Below are 16,838 nucleotides of genomic sequence, written 5' to 3'. Positions count from 1 at the left end.
AATATTATTACGATGCGCAATGCGCAATGCGCATACATTTGTATATCCATTCATTACCATCTATTCACATCATATTTTATTATTTCGTCTATTATCATACCACACGTCCCACACAATAGTATGACGGCAGGTACCTATACTTATCATACTGTCATCATAATCGAATTGCTCGAAAACGTTACCATCGATTACATTCGACTAGGGTTCGCTGACAATACAATAATGAGGGCCAAAAGAAAAATATTTTATTGTTTGGCGTCAAAACTTAAGTCCCGTACCCACCGTTCCACCCCGTATAACAGTAATAATGGACGCCTACGAATTGGTTCCCAATTAGCGAATTTCACAGGTATAGTTAATGACTTATGTGTGTAAATACGAAATGGTTCCGATGAATTGAAATTGTAATAATAAAATTAATTTTTACGACTTGAGGTAAAAAATTGTTATATATTAAACCAACAACAGTTTCACAGGTTAACACTATTGTATTTCTATAGTCAATCTATACTCAAGTATATAAGCAATAACCACTATAGGTATATTTATTTTGACACACCTACGTATTTCAATATTGTTGTCAATACTAATAATGATAAAATAGGTATACAATAATGGTCTAATCCAATATCAATTAACTAATAAGTCCAAGTTAATGAAATCAAATTGATGCGGTATACATTTACAAAGTACATTTTTTACGAATTATAAACTCGACATTTGGCAGTCGTTCAACTTTTACATTTATTTTGTTCACCAATTTGACTTTTTTCATTCAGCTGTTTTTTTTTTGGCTCCAATGTTTTATACCTATATGTTTTCCATTGGATCTCTTTTTAATTAATAAAATTATTCAGGAGGGTGGAATAAAATTCTGTATTAAGTTTTCTATCAAACAAAATGTAGTTTGTTTTGTAGTGGATACAAAAGTTGACATAATCACGTTTTTCATATTTATAATATTTTTATTATAAAAATATCAATTCGAACGGTTATAATATGATGATAAGTAATTTTATTGGGAATCAATAATTCGAACACTTTATTTTGACCCGAGAACCAATTCCATATTTTCCGTAGGTAATATAAATATAGGCAGCTGAGATTATTTTATGGTTCTTTATAATATTATATTATCGTATACTGTGCAGTAGTATTCAAATACTCGGTAGGTATATTGTATTAATGCGCATTTATCGCGTGGTAATAATATATAATACTATAGAAATTAATATTTGCTTCACATAAGATCTAACATAAAATGCGACTCATCGTATGCGAGTGTATTGTATTATTTGAGGACAAATGTTAAACATTTCAGCGGAATGCCGAACTGGGACAGTATATTATGTATAATAATAATAGTAAAGTTATCCCCATACATAATATTATGCTGCAGGGCACAATGACTTATATCGTATTATTATATCGGCTATTATAATATATGCACAGACGCACAGTGGTGGGTATATAGGTACCTACAGTACATAGGCGCCTCGTTCGATCGCAAGCCGGTGGTACGATTATATTATGATATAATATAATATGTGCATTGTACGATTAAGTATAGTTTTCATGGTTAAACATAATTTATTATACTGTCGTTTATTGTGCACGTTTCGAATAGGTTTTGTGTAGATTATATTATAATGATATCATCAGTTATAGGTACAAATGATTACATTGACCGGCAAATCATTGTAAATGAATATAATATTATTGAAATGAAACTTGAGTTGTATTATGTGAGTACGCCAAACAAACCAGCTACTGTGTTTAGGAAAACTAAACAAAAAAGTAGAGTGTCGGTATTATAGTATAATATGCAGTATTATACTATTATCCGTTTTATGGAACACAACATATTGCAATATTTTTTTAAATTTGGTTTCGAGTAAAAAAGATTCAAAATATAGATGGAACTTTTAACGTAAGTATCCATATAATATTATTACCAATAAGTTTTTATTTTTGCCAGTTAAAATTACATATATAGTATGTATAATCAAGTTGTAAGTAAACCCGACTTCACCCGGGAAAAAATATAAAATACGGCGTGTATCTCAGTTCAAATACTATAGCACTTATGGTATATTTCCTAACATATGATTCAAACTACTCTCTAACCTTTTTTGATATCTCTAAGAACAATCTCTAAAATGTTCGTCAAAATTGGACGAGTAGTTTTCGAGTCTAAAGAAAACAAATATAATATAGAAAATCATTATATAAATAAACTCCAGTAACCAAAGTAACCAATGTCAAAATGTATATTTAAAAAATAATACTGATTTCTTCCAATTATAAATTAAATATTAAAGTATAAATTAAAGTATACTATAGTATACTAAAGTATATTATAGTATACTATAAGTATATAATTAAAGTATACTATTAAATGGATATATTTACTGTCCTGATCTTTTGTCAAATATATCTTTTCTAGTTCCTGGTCATTCAACCAGACAGACAGACACCTTTTATATTCCATTCCAGCGCACTTTATATGGCAAGAATGCCCCTTTAATTAGATGTATGCAACATGTAAATAATTTTAATGTCGATCTTTTTATTTGTTATTCTGTGAGTTCATTTAATTTATATCTTAGAAATTTATTCACTTAAAATATTTTTATACCTCCACACCAACCATTATATATATATTTTATACTAATTTATATTCCACAACTACCATTATGTACATACTATTTTATATTCCACATACTATTGTAATTGGGCTCGCCCGTTTAATTGATAAATAAATAAATAAATAAATAAATAAATAATCTGTAACCAATGGCAAACATTTATAAACAAAACACATTTTAAATTTCCTTAATGAATCTCAAAATCTTTGTGTGGAGAACCTTTTGAAAATTTTTGAACGTTTTCGAAAATCCCTTATTAGTGCACCCTTACATGGGGGTACAAAGTATCCATACAAATGTCAAATCTCTCATAGTTTAGGATCTACGCTGATCAGTCAGTCAGGACACGTTCGATTATATTATATACCTATGGATAAAATATATAAATGAGAAAACTTAATTAAAACTGTAAAATAATAAGTCAATTCAGCACTGACATTGGTGGTATAGGTGGTTATACATTACGCGTTCGATGATGGAGGCTAGCAGGAGGGGTGGTCGAGTGTGTCTCGAGAGAAAACTATATACGCTGCAAATATTATATAATATGCATTGTGACGATTACGTATAAATTTCACGTTTACGCGTAGAAAAACTTTTTTGAGCATCCATCTCACTTTATCACGACTCACTACGAGTATCTTCAATATATTTTATAAAATTGGGTAAGGTACCTACTATATGAGGTATAATATTATGACGAAAAATACACGAATAATCGACCGCCACGCATGCAAAGTTAAATACAGTTAACTTGTTCAACTTTCAGATTCTGAACACATAATATATTATAATATTATATACACATATGTATATTGTGCCACCTAGGTAGTTTTTAACGGACGAAAAACGCGTCATACCCGTATTGTATACTTAATTGCTGCACAAGTGATACATTTATTGATTATAAAATATAAATTGTGTATCATATTATGATGTAAATAACATGCGTGGATAATGTCAAGTCTGTAATATATTCAGGTAGGCTTCGACAATCACTATTCCCGTATGATTTGCGTGGTCTCTGCGATTAAAATCTTACGGTATTTGGTCAGCGGCCAAAAGACTAAATCACTCTCAAGTGTATATATAGGTGCATGTACCGACTGTCGGTGTACACATATTTAACTCGGTATCTACTAGCTTTTCAGTTTTTCACCCATATGGTTGTACTAAAAACATATGCTTACGAGTATACAATATGATCTACCTTAAACTGTAAATATTGAAAAAATATAATAATACTTAAGTATAATATGAGATTGATATACACCATTTAAGAAATATAATATATCTAATGATTAACGTCCGTATAATCCGTGTAAAATAATATGCGATAACGAATAAAGAGGATTTTTGGGATATCACGACATTGCCCGGAAAATGTTGTCAATGCATAAAATTAGCTCAATATATGTAGGAAAAGTTTGTTGAATACCGTATTTTGTAGGCACTATAACGTTATCACCATTGACCGGTCAATGATATAAATTCCTACTTTCCAGGATTGATAGTAAAAGATGATACGCAGTATATTATAATAATTAATCACTAATTAATATTATAATCATTAATTCCTAATAATATAAAATGTATACTGTCACAGTGGTGGCAATATCATATAACCAGGTAATTTATTTACATCGTTAAGATTCTACGATGTAATAACTGTCTGTTTTGATCGAAATATCATGATCTTGACAAAAACACCACATGGTCCGGGTGTTTTTAAACACATTTGATATATTTAAATTAAGACTATAGGTTTTACCGTCTTGAAAAAAAATATAAAGTTGTGCTGTAGCCTGTAGGCAGCATAAAGTCTAACATAGTATGGGAGAGTGCTCCAACAAAGTCTATCAAAATGAGTTCGACATTTCTTTACTCTGAAAAAAAAATACACAAAACATAATAAAATTATAAACACGGCAACTGTGCTGTTGGAGTATAGTTAGCAGTGAAAAAATTTAAAAGCTCTACCAGTAAATACGAGTAATAACATGCACCAAAATCGGGAAGTATACTCCAACAATACCCAACAAGTTACCTACGAATTCGTTGGATAAACTCTATATGTGCAGGTTATTATTGTGCTGCCAAATTTATTACGGCTAAAAAAAACCCATACCATCTCTTTTATAATAGAAACATTTTTATTTTTTAATTTTCTGTTTTTACGCGAAAATTACGATTAAAAAGTATTGTATCTGCTAATGAATAACCAATTAATAATACTTGTGCTTGAATAATTTAAGGACCATGCGCAGATCACGCATTCATTAAAATATTATATCATTCGAATAAATGCGTTGCACGTCACCTTTCGGTTGTATACGCAACGTAATACGAGCCATTAGGCAATAATCATATTTGCAAACAATATTACGTCTCTGTTTTTAACTAGGTATACATTATCTGAATTAAAAATCACCAATTAATAAATATTTATCTAAATTGTATTAAACCTACACGAAACACACATACACACATTCGTATATAATATTATGAATTGTATTGATCCGAACCGCGCGAATCATAAAGCGTTTTTCCGTTCTTCTGAGTAAATAATTTACGTTCAAAGAGATTTAATAGAACTACATTTATTTTAAAAATACTTACGGCTTGGATGGTTTCGTTGGCTTAGCTTGGTAAGTTCACGTGCCTAGAGCCATGCGCTTTAGCAGGAACTTTGCAAACTAACGTATTTCCGCTGCATACACAAAAAACCTAACCTACAAGATGAATGTTTCCATTTAATTAGGTACCTATAGAGTTATTTCTTTAAATCTCAAATTTACTTTACGAGACTTTTATATAGGTACAATATTTTCAATCCACGTCGTAATTTATAACTGTAATATTTTCTGTGTTTGATTACATGTTTTAATTTATAACTAACACAACATCGATTCGAATGGAAATCACTCTAACCTACCTGTCCTACGTTTATTAACATTATAACTGAAATTCTCGTTTATTTGGAATAACACTTCAAAATATTTCTTTGCTAATCGCTTTTACTACCCATAACACCTCAACTACTATACCATTCAATCGTTTAAATTTTATCCTAATCATAATGCAAAAAAAGTTTGATTAATGAATTGTTGTATATCTGATCGAATATTATACTAACCTAATTCAATCTTCATATTACACACACGTGGATATAATCATTGAAATCTTTGGGTAAAATGTATATTAACATAATAATATGCATATTTGAAATGTAATACGTTGGTAGAAACTTAGAAAGTTATTGGTCTTTAAGATAAACTCATAAGACGTATCACGAAAACTTTACAATTAAATTCTGAAGCATAAATATTGATTTTGGAAAATTGAAAATAAATATCTAGGAATAGCGTATAATATTTACTAGTACATTATATAATAATATGTACGAGAAAACATAATAAAATAAATAAAAAAATTATCATACCTAAAATTATTTATTTATGATTAACTTTCAATTAGTTATAATACAGATAAAAAATAATTAAAGAAAATGTTATTACAATCCGGAAAAATCCAAATCGAATGAAATAATAATATATTATATTAATGTAATATTCTTATTGTTATATCAGTCATTATAATTATATTGTTTCGTAATAATGTAGTTTTGTAATTTATACTTTATGTTATACTGACTAAAAGCAATCAACAAAAATCAATTATAACGTTTCATAGTATAATATCGACAATACTCTATAATTGAAACCGGGGAAGTCACTCTGCTTAAGGTAAATATCAAAAATATTTCAAATGCCTTTAAATATCTTAAATATTAGTCTAAATATTTTGAAATATCATTGTGTATAGAAAATAATAATTTTAATAATACTGAAATGCTTCTAGTTTCTACGATTAATATTTTTGGATGGTAAAAAAATCGTTTTTAAACAATGAATTGTTATTATACCTTTAATTTAACTACCCAATGCCGTCAACATTTGAATAAAAAACGCTCATGAAAATGTATGCAATATTTTTTTAATTTCCTGCAAAAAAATTACGAGGAATAATATATTGTTCAAGTTTTTACCTACTGACAAACAAACATTTTATCATAAGTACAAAAGTAAAAAAAAAACAATTAAAAACACCGAAAATGTTAAATGTCTAAACCAACATTTTATCATGTCTAGAAAATCCAAACATAAATATTTGGAGAAAATTGTATGGAATTACGCCCATCGATGCATTCATTTTTGAATTACAACGAAAAACAAAATAGACACTATCCAAAACTGTTTTCTTTTTTGTTAATATTCCATTGTTTTCTTTAAATATTTTTCTACTGCAAAAAGTATCTTCTGACACGAAAAAAACACATCTTTATTGTTACGCCACTTATAATCGATATCCAAATATGCATCTTTCATTTGATAGTGAGCCGTAACTATGGTCCCACATATTGTGTGTGTGTATAAAGGTAAACCGTGATGAGTCTAATAATTTAATATAATGTATTAGTTATACATTATAGTGGTACAGTACTATTATACACATGAAACTTGATTAGACGGGTATAGGTTATATCTACCGATATTAATAACCCTCGTAATACGTTAATTATGTATAACGTACCTGTTCACTGTAATTCTTAAATGGTTAGATATTTACGACGATATTCTTCAATTATTACTGTGTATTGAATGGGTCGATATTGTTTCGATTAAAAATAAAAATATATATATATTAAATATATTTGTATGCACCTATCTTGTATCCATTAATAACAGTGCAAATAAAAATATTTAGATAAAAGTCACTAAAAAAAAAAAAAAATGGAACTACATACAAAACACAAGTTACGGACGACTTTACTCATAGTTATATTATGTATCTTAGTAAAGTTAATTCCCATTTCCCAACACTGCCCCACATTGACCCCGACCAACCGTGTAACAGAAACTGACGTCCCGTCGCGTCCGATGTCTGAATTTATATATTTTGGCTATCCGTACCCAATTTAACGGGTAATCTGACCGGGGGCGAGTTAATGATCCATCAATAACAACTCCCACGCCAGGGCTGAAGTGGATTCTGCGGTGGTGGCGTCAGTCATTTTATTATGACGTGGAACGAATTATTATTGTGTAACTCCCGTGGTGACCAAATTTGATATATTTCGTAATAAAATGCACAGCCGTATAGTGCTATACCGTCCCAAAACATAATTTAATATCGATTTAAAATCCTAACTCAGCCAACTAAACGTAATATTATAATACGTATATATTATATTTACATTTGTCGGACTTCCAACACGATTCAAATGACTTGACGATAGTAGTATAAAATAGACAATTCAAACACACAATGGACCTGATCCCTGATTCCTGATCCCTGATTCCTGATCCCTGATTCCTGATCCCTGATCCTTGCCGCCTGATTCCTGATCCCTGATTCCTGATCCTTGCCGCCCGCTGAGCCCGCCGCCCGGCCGCTCACGTGTGCGACATGAATTCCCCCCCCCCCCCCCCACCTTCATCTCACAAACTCATCCCACCGCCCGCACCCTTATCCTCATCCCGCTGCTTGCGTACGTGCGTTACTTATATTATTGTTATCACACGTTATCATATTTTATCACATGTTAACGTATATTATCACTGATATCATATAATTTTCCGTTGTCGTGAAAAAAACTGCAAAATAACCGCCCGGGATTCGAACCCGGACCCACCAGCTCCAACGTGAATTAATTACCAATAGGCCACCCCAACCACTTGAGTACTAGATGTTATTTTTACCCATTTAACTTTATAAATAAATATAAAAATATTTAAACCGCAGTATACTGGTCATATTATAATATCATTAGGATACTTATAACTTGCAGCTGCGTACACAAATAATATCGATGAATACACCATATAGGAGACATTAAGTAGGCATTAGTGAATAGCCGTTATTAAGTCTAATAATTGTCGCAGGTATTGACACGTCAATCAAATAAATACAACAATATATTGCCATTAGATAAAATGCCATTAGGATTATTCGATATGTTAATTTCGAAATTCGCACGACTCGTGTCGCCAGGATGTGATATACTTATTGATATTAAAATAAACATTTATTACACTAAAGGTTTTATTTAATGAATGTTAAGATATTAATATATATTATTCACCGGCTCCGTTCTTAATAGCCGCCTCTCACCATTGTCACCACTAAGCGGTAGACATTAGTGTCAACTATATAGCCACCATATGATGTCTATACAATATACATCCGTTCACTAACAAAATCGTATACTCTTAATATACCCATTATATGATATCCGTAATTAAAGAAGAATACATTAGTGAATAACCGATATTAAGTCTAATAATTGTCGCAGGTATTGACACGTCAATCAAATAAATACAACAATATATTGCCATTAGATAAAATGCCATTAGGATTATTCGATATTCGCACGACTCGTGTCGCCAGGATGTCGCATACATACTTTTAATAGCCACAATGGCATTTATATTGATTGACAATAAGAGACATTAAGTAGTTATTAGTGAAAAAACACATTAAAACCGATATTAGTACCTTCTGCTGGACGTATACAATTAAATATCAATTTTTCAGTATTATCTGCCCCACTAAAATCGCTCTTACCTATTAGTGATCCTTGACTGAAAGAGCCGATAGTCTTTTAGTCCGTCTACTACGTTACACCGTTGTGCACGTATACGCTCCGTCTTTAAAATTTTTAGTGAGTTACAAAGTGTTTAATATCTTTTAAATCAGTACGTTTTAAACCGGTGTACACGTATACGCTCCGATTTAAAAATTTTTTTTTTAAGTATTTATTTTCTTTAAAAATTATTTGCTTTTAACCATGGCTGGTTCAATTGGAAACATGGCTGCATTATACAAGAAAAAATTTATATACGTTCCGCCTACGCCACCGTCCGAACTCATTGAATCTGCAAATTTCACGATCAATTTTACTGAACGTAAGTTTTTACATGTCGGTCTGAATCCTACAGAGAAATTCGATGTGTCCATACTAATAATTACACCTTCGCGTTTCGTTAAAATATCTGTGGACCTCTTAAGACGTATTTTTTCCCTGATGGGGAATATATTGTCGTTTATTTTGGATCAACCGCAAAAATACAAGCGGAATTTATTTCTGGAAACAGAAATTATTTCGATGTCTAGTATGGTGTATCAAGGGGAAAATATGCTTGTCATCGAATCAAAAACACAAGCCGGATGTCGAGTATTGCTAAGTCGCACAGATTTAATGAAATTGCAATATTTAGAATGGTCGATTAACGAAACAGTCGTTCGAAAGTCAACCATTATACGACCACTTGTCTTAAAACAGTTTGAGACTATGGGTAATTATTTGGACCAGGAATTTACCAAAGTTGATTCACCACCAAAGACACCCGAAGAAATGATCGTTTTTATCAACAATTTAAGTGATGATAAAATTATTGGATCCACTCCTAAAGAAGACATGAATTTCATCAGTCAACTGAAAATGTATGCTTCATCTCAATTAGCTGAACAATGGGCGCAACGATGGAATGGAGAAATGTCACCAGAGGTAAATCTATAAATTATATCACTTTTAAAAAATATTTAATGTATAATTATTATTTTATAGTTATTCACCGAATCTGAAATGAGGCTCATTTCACCCCCGAGATATTCGAGTATGTCTCCAATGCACGAAGACCTTTCACAAGCAAGGGTAATTTATAATTTATAAATTAAAAAAAAAAAAAATGATACAATTAATAATTATAATAATTATTTAGGTAGCTGACGAGGAACGTGGTATCGATGAATTTTTAACACAGGCGACATGGGCACCAGCTCGGAAAACAAAACTATTGGTAAATTTCACATTTAATTTTTAAGATGAATATATATTAACAAATAATTATTTGTTTAGCCTATTGATGATCCTGGCAGTCTACCCGCATCGTTTGATTCAGACAATTTTGCACAGCCCCCTCCGTGGTATACAGCGCCTCAATATATTGAATCTTCACCACCAAGTCCTGCAGTTGATGAGAATGACGGTCCAACGTCTTTCAACCTCTCACCATCATCCCCTCCAGCTCTTCTAGGATTCACGGGTCAAAAGTTGGCAAAAAAAAAACCATCTATGCGGAGCGTAAAACGCAAACTATTTTAATATTTGTACTAAATTGATGTGAAAATAAAAATCAAGCGTGATACTTAAAACAAGTTTTTTCATTTATTAGAATATAAGGCACAAAATAGTTATAAGGTATAAAATATTTACAAGGTATAAAATAGTTATAAAATATTTACAAGGTTTACAATTTTCTAACATCGCCACTAAACGGGTTGTAAGTTATAATCTGGTCATGTAGTATTAAACAATATGCTGCAGTTTTTTCTGGTATAACTGTATCCGTTTCAAATTCAATACGTAGATCTATGGTCGACGACTTCACATTATCGTTTTGACGTGATAAATCAACTACGACGATTGGAACGTAGTTTTGAAAAATGTGTTTTGATAATAATGGCTCGCAATAATCTCGCTCATAATACGATTTTTGAAAGTCTGTATAGGCCTTATACAAAATACTAGTTGTATTATTTTTAAAATCTGCACGAAAGTCTTCGTACGGATACACTTCAGAATTTAAGTGGACCTTAAGGTTTTTTAGTTGACAGTGATCGAATCGCCCAGCATCGTTTTCAATATTTTTTTTTCGATCTGTTTGTAACCCAAACAGTACAAATCTCGGTTTTTCTAGCAGGCTACTAGACTTTACCGTCCACGAATGAGAAGTATTTCTAGGAAGTATCGGATATTCGCACAGGTCCCAAGTTCTGAACGCACACGATAGTGTTCTATGTGAATCCATTACTTTTATCAGTCTTAATTTTTCTTTATCACTGACTTTGATAATAGGCATCTTCCAAGTCACCTTAGTAAGTTCAATTTTAATTTTTTATTTTTATCAACGGTTGCAGTAGCACCCTCACCAACAACGTGTATCGCATCAAGATCGCTAGATGCGCGATTTAAAATCAGTTGCTGATTACAATTAAGTAATATTTTTTTATAGTCTTCACAAAATCCGAATAAATGTTTTAGAGGTATACACCCGGTAAATACATCGTTGGACATAACATTTTTATTGTCTTCGCTATCCATCGCTGAATCCCAGGCCGCGTTTTCTAGTGCATTCAAGTCGTTTGGAGTATATGAACAGTATGCTTTCAAACAAGACGAAACTCCAGGTAATTTTAATTTCTGTATTTCTATTCCGTTTATTTCATATCGCATTTCAGAGAATAAAAATGCCAATCCATTATTTGAAAAACGTACTTCTCCAACAGCATCGGCAGGTTTGTTCACTTTACCCTCGATGTAAATATAGCTTTCGCACGGTAAAGTGTACGAGTCCATATTCAAAACACTTATCCTGATTTCATCGTTATTTGATAAAGACATGTTTGAGTACGGAGTGAATGAATGATAATTCATTTGCGTTATTTTACACTCGTCTACATAGTCGGCTGTGACGTCTAAATACGAGTCATCCATCATTGCAACGAACGGAGAAAATTTAAATTATTTTTCGTGAGCTTGGTCTTGAGTTTAATAATAGTTTTAGGTTTAGATGTTATCTTCTTAACGGCAGACGATAAACTGGCAGGTTTTTTAATTGCACTGGTTTTTATATTAAACTTGAGCGCCATATCCACGCGTTATTTGTAAACGAACTGTTATCGGTTCACTGCGCAAATTTATCAGGCAATCGTTTTGGTCTTTTAGCACAATATTTACTCTTGTTACTGATCTCGTGTTGAGACCGTAGAAAACCAGATGTCTAGGTACTTCAACGATTTTATACCCAGCAGGCACAGACGGATAAAGCTCGTGTATAGTCTGACTCGGTGCTCCGTCACAGAATGAGCCAGTAATTAAGTTGCACTCTACTTTTATACAGTTTATTTTCATGATGTTGACGATATTTTCAGACTCGTGAGTGGCACCAGTAGTGTATAGAACATTTCGAAAGCCTAGCAATTTCGCTATACTATTCTCGACACTCAAGTCCACTTCATGACTACACGATATACTACACTTTAATGTCTTGCTGTTTGCTTTTAACTCGAAAAAAGTGACAAAATCAGGCATCATGTTTTGTATAATAGTCTCTAAATGAACCAATTCGTAAGTCCCTGTAGGTATAATAACGTTTTCATTTTCATTTAGAATATCACGAAAACCGATAGTATTACACCCAGGTTCGATGTTTGGTATCGAATTATTTGTCTGTAAGCTCAAAAGACATATCTGTGCTGTGCTTCCTACTTCCAACGGTGGAAAAATGTCACATGACAATTCACTCGAGTTCCCGTTCAATGTTATCGTGTACATGATAAAAATTTTAAGCACAAGTGTCCACAGTTTATAGTATTATATTTCTGTTCTCTGCTATAATTGAAATTGATGTTACACCCGTGAAAATATTTTTGTACTTCTAATGGAGGTGGTAGATTTCCAAAACTGTCATAATATTGAACTTGATTTCCGATTTTTTTATACGCTACCCAGTGAGTACCTGTACCGTGTTCCGAGTCCAAGTTAACAATCGCTGATTCTTTTCGTTTACAACGTACGGGTAACCTGTCTCTTGTAAATACACCGATGAAATGAGGTATTTTCATTAAACGAGCGATTTTTATAAGTTCGTAATCGTACAGTGCTCTTCTGGGTAACGTAGATATTAGTTTTTTTTTTTTTTTTGGTTTTGAACTCCCACCACTTTTAAATGGTATAGCACCAGACCCGATTTTGTACGAGTTGCCTTTATACGGTGTGAGATATAACCCACCACCTAAATGCGATGGCGTGTTCCTTTTAAATTCATTAGCCAACTTAACGACGTTGGCAACGCCGCCAGTCATTGCTCCAAGTGCCGATAAACCAGCGAAAATCGGAATAAGTGGTAACACCCCGCCCTTTTTTGGAATTGTTATAATCCTTGGAACTTTAGTTTTTCTTTTTTTTTTGAATGTTTTTCGTGCGACGGTTAGACATTTTTTACTTAATTTCATCAGGTTTTTTTCATCGATATTTTTCTTTATAGCATTTTTAGCTGCTTTGATGGCTGCTTTAAACCCACATCCAGCCCCGATTTTACGTTTTGCTTTCATGGCGGTTGTCACGCCCCAAGCTACAGCTTTCTCTTTTAAATTTGAATCTTTAGCTTTAAACCTATCCCAGGCTCGCTGCTCTAATATATAATCGGCTTTGTTTCGATCTGCGAAAGAATTACTATTTTCATATGCAATGTCGTGCTCTCTACAAGCAGAATCCAGAAGGTTTATACCTTTGTCACCATGAGCTATCCGTTTTTTTAAATTTGTACCAGGACCACAATATTGATAACCTAGAGAGAAATGTTATTATTATTACTAATATAATATACGTATATTATGATCTCACCAGGCACGTGAAGCTCTAGCGGTAATTTGTTTATAAGCGTATTGATAAGACCAGCGCCTTTATTGTTGTTCCTTCTTCGAGCGAGGGACATCGTGTACTGATTAAGTTCACAGTATTACAGAGATATTTATTTAAAAATGAAATTCCTTAAACAAGATATACAACTCACAGTTGAAAACGTGGACCCGCCTACTTCGTATAAAAAACAAAGACATGGGGCGCTTCTACCTAATACGATAAGATCACTTATCGTGGGTCCTTCAGGTTGTGGGAAAACTAATTTAATATACACATTATTAACACACATAAATGGTATTCGATTTCACAACGTTTACATATATTCAAAAACATTGGATCAACCAAAGTATAAATTATTGAGTGATATTTTATCAGACATTGCTGGAATACAATTATTTACGTTCTACGAAAACGATCAAGTTATTGAACCTGAAAAAGCTTTACCAAACTCAGTGTTTATTTTCGATGATATTATTACTGAAAACCAAAAGATTGCAAGAACTTACTTTTCCAGAGGTCGGCATAATTTAATAGATGTTTTCTATTTAGCTCAGAGTTATTCAAAAGTACCTAAGCAACTTTTGCGCGACAACGCTAATTTTATTGTATTATTCAAACAAGATGAGACTAATTTAAAGCATGTATACAATGAACATTGCTCTGGTGATATGTCATATCCAGAGTTTAAAGATTTTTGTACTTCATGCTGGCGTAAAGGGAGATTTGAGTTTATCGTCATAAACAAAGACTGTGAACGCGACAATGGGCGATATCGTCACGGATTCGATACGTTCGTTGTTATATAAACTAATGTTTTTTATAAAAACACTTCATTCGCGAATATGTCGTCTAACAATGAAGTACTCGGAGAATTGATTAAAGCCAAAGAAAATATTAAACGCAAGTATACTGCATTAAAACACGGAAAAGCTGATATTCATTCATTAGTAACGGAAACATTAAAACCAATTATCAAACCATTAAACGAGATTCAAAAGTCGACATCGCAACCTCGGGAGATAACTGTTCAAAATATCGAAAAAAATAATACAGAAAATTCCAGAGTTTTTAAAATAAACGAGTTGTTGGATTCGTACAGCATAGACAAAACGTATGGTCCAAAATTGCAATCAAACGGAGACGCATATTTGGGTAAAAAAGAGATTAAACTTAACGGAAATACATTAATTATTGAAGATACATCATACCCGTTAACACAAGGACTTGCTAGTTTAATAATTTCGAAAACTCCGAAAATCTATACCGCTGACGATCTAAACACATATAAACGCATATTAATTCAAACATCAGGACATTTGACATCAGACGGGAAAAAAATTAAAAAAGGTGGAAATAAATTCACCGACATAATCAAACCATTGTTCCCGTCTGGTAGTGGGTTATCTGTGAAATTACAAAATAAAAGTTTAGTATACTGGAATGATCCTAATGAGTTAGTCGAACGTTTACGACTACTTTTAGCTTCTCAAGCTGCTGGTAATACAGGGCTTTCTAATGAAATACTTTCAATTTACGAAGAATTGTATGAAGCGGGTTTGATAAAACGAATTCCAAATGTCTAAACGTGATATCGCTTTCGAACTACACAAACCAGCCAGAAAAAATTATACGAGGCGAAGAGTAAATGTTTATGGCAAAAACGATCTATGGCAGGCCGACTTGGTCGAAATGATTCCATACTCGAAAAAAAACAAAGGTTATAAATATATTTTATGTGTCATTGATTGTTTTACAAAATTTGCTTGGGTGACACCATTAAAGTCTAAAAGTGCTAAAGAAGTTTCATATGCAATGTCTAAAATACTGCTTAAAAGCGCACCAAAACTATTACAGCTCGACAATGGTAAAGAATTTTACAATACAACATTCGACGCGTTGATGGAAAAGCACAGCATACACAAATATTCCACCTATAGTACAACGAAAGCATGCATTATCGAACGTTTCAACCGCACATTGAAAGAAAAAATGTTTAGAGAGTTTACTGCACAAGGATCACACGAATGGGTTTCTATTTTACCTTCATTGATTAACGAATACAACAATTCAAAACATAGAACAATAGGTATGACACCTATACAAGCTGATACAAATCCTTCTTCAGTGAAATTAAAGCAACGTCCAATTATTAATGGAATAATTAAATTCAACATTGGTGATAATGTTCGTATAAGTACATATAAAGGGGTTTTTACAAAAGGTTATTTACCAAGCTGGTCTACAGAAATATTTAAAGTTACCAAAATAAATAAAACTTCTCCCACTACTTATCAACTACAAGATTATACTGGAAAACCTATTGCAGGCTGTTTCTACTCTGAGGAAATTCAAAAAACCAATCACCCAAATGATTATTTAGTTGAAAATATTATTCGTAGGAAGGGGAATCAAATTTTCGTTAAATGGTTAGGGTTCGATAATACACACAATAGTTGGATAAATACGACAGACATTAGAAAATAGTGTCAGTCGAGCTGTAGACATGAACGTGTTTGGTAGTTCTCAGGCTGGTGAAACAAATAAATTTGTGACAAATCTTGAAAAGACAATCAAATCGTTTTCGTCTAAATTGGATAAAATCGAACATTTACTTGAAGAAAAGCAAAAATCCGTTAATATACAACAAGAACAAACAGAAAAGTTAGAATTAACGTGCATAGAGATTACAGAGCATATGACAA

At 32.2% G+C, this 16,838-nt stretch overlaps 2 protein-coding genes across 4 annotated transcripts in view; both read left to right on the top strand.

Annotated features, from left to right (window-relative positions):
* The window catches only part of LOC132946180 (prolactin-releasing peptide receptor-like), a 223,072-nt gene that overhangs the window by 107,872 nt on the left and 98,362 nt on the right, over nt 1–16,838 (top strand). The gene's annotated exons all lie outside the window — the stretch shown is intronic.
* Nucleotides 3,563–11,217, top strand: LOC132946181 (uncharacterized). The gene is made up of 4 exons (XM_061016042.1): nt 3,563–10,218; nt 10,279–10,365; nt 10,433–10,510; nt 10,570–11,217. Exons 1-4 carry the CDS (start codon nt 9,499–9,501, stop codon nt 10,813–10,815), a joined length of 1,131 nt encoding a protein of 376 aa, XP_060872025.1. The 5' UTR covers nt 3,563–9,498; the 3' UTR covers nt 10,816–11,217.

Source organism: Metopolophium dirhodum, chromosome 6 (assembly GCF_019925205.1).
Source record: "Metopolophium dirhodum isolate CAU chromosome 6, ASM1992520v1, whole genome shotgun sequence".
Classification (NCBI taxonomy): Eukaryota; Metazoa; Arthropoda; class Insecta; order Hemiptera; family Aphididae; genus Metopolophium; species Metopolophium dirhodum.
This window is presented reverse-complemented; position numbering and strand designations above follow the sequence as displayed.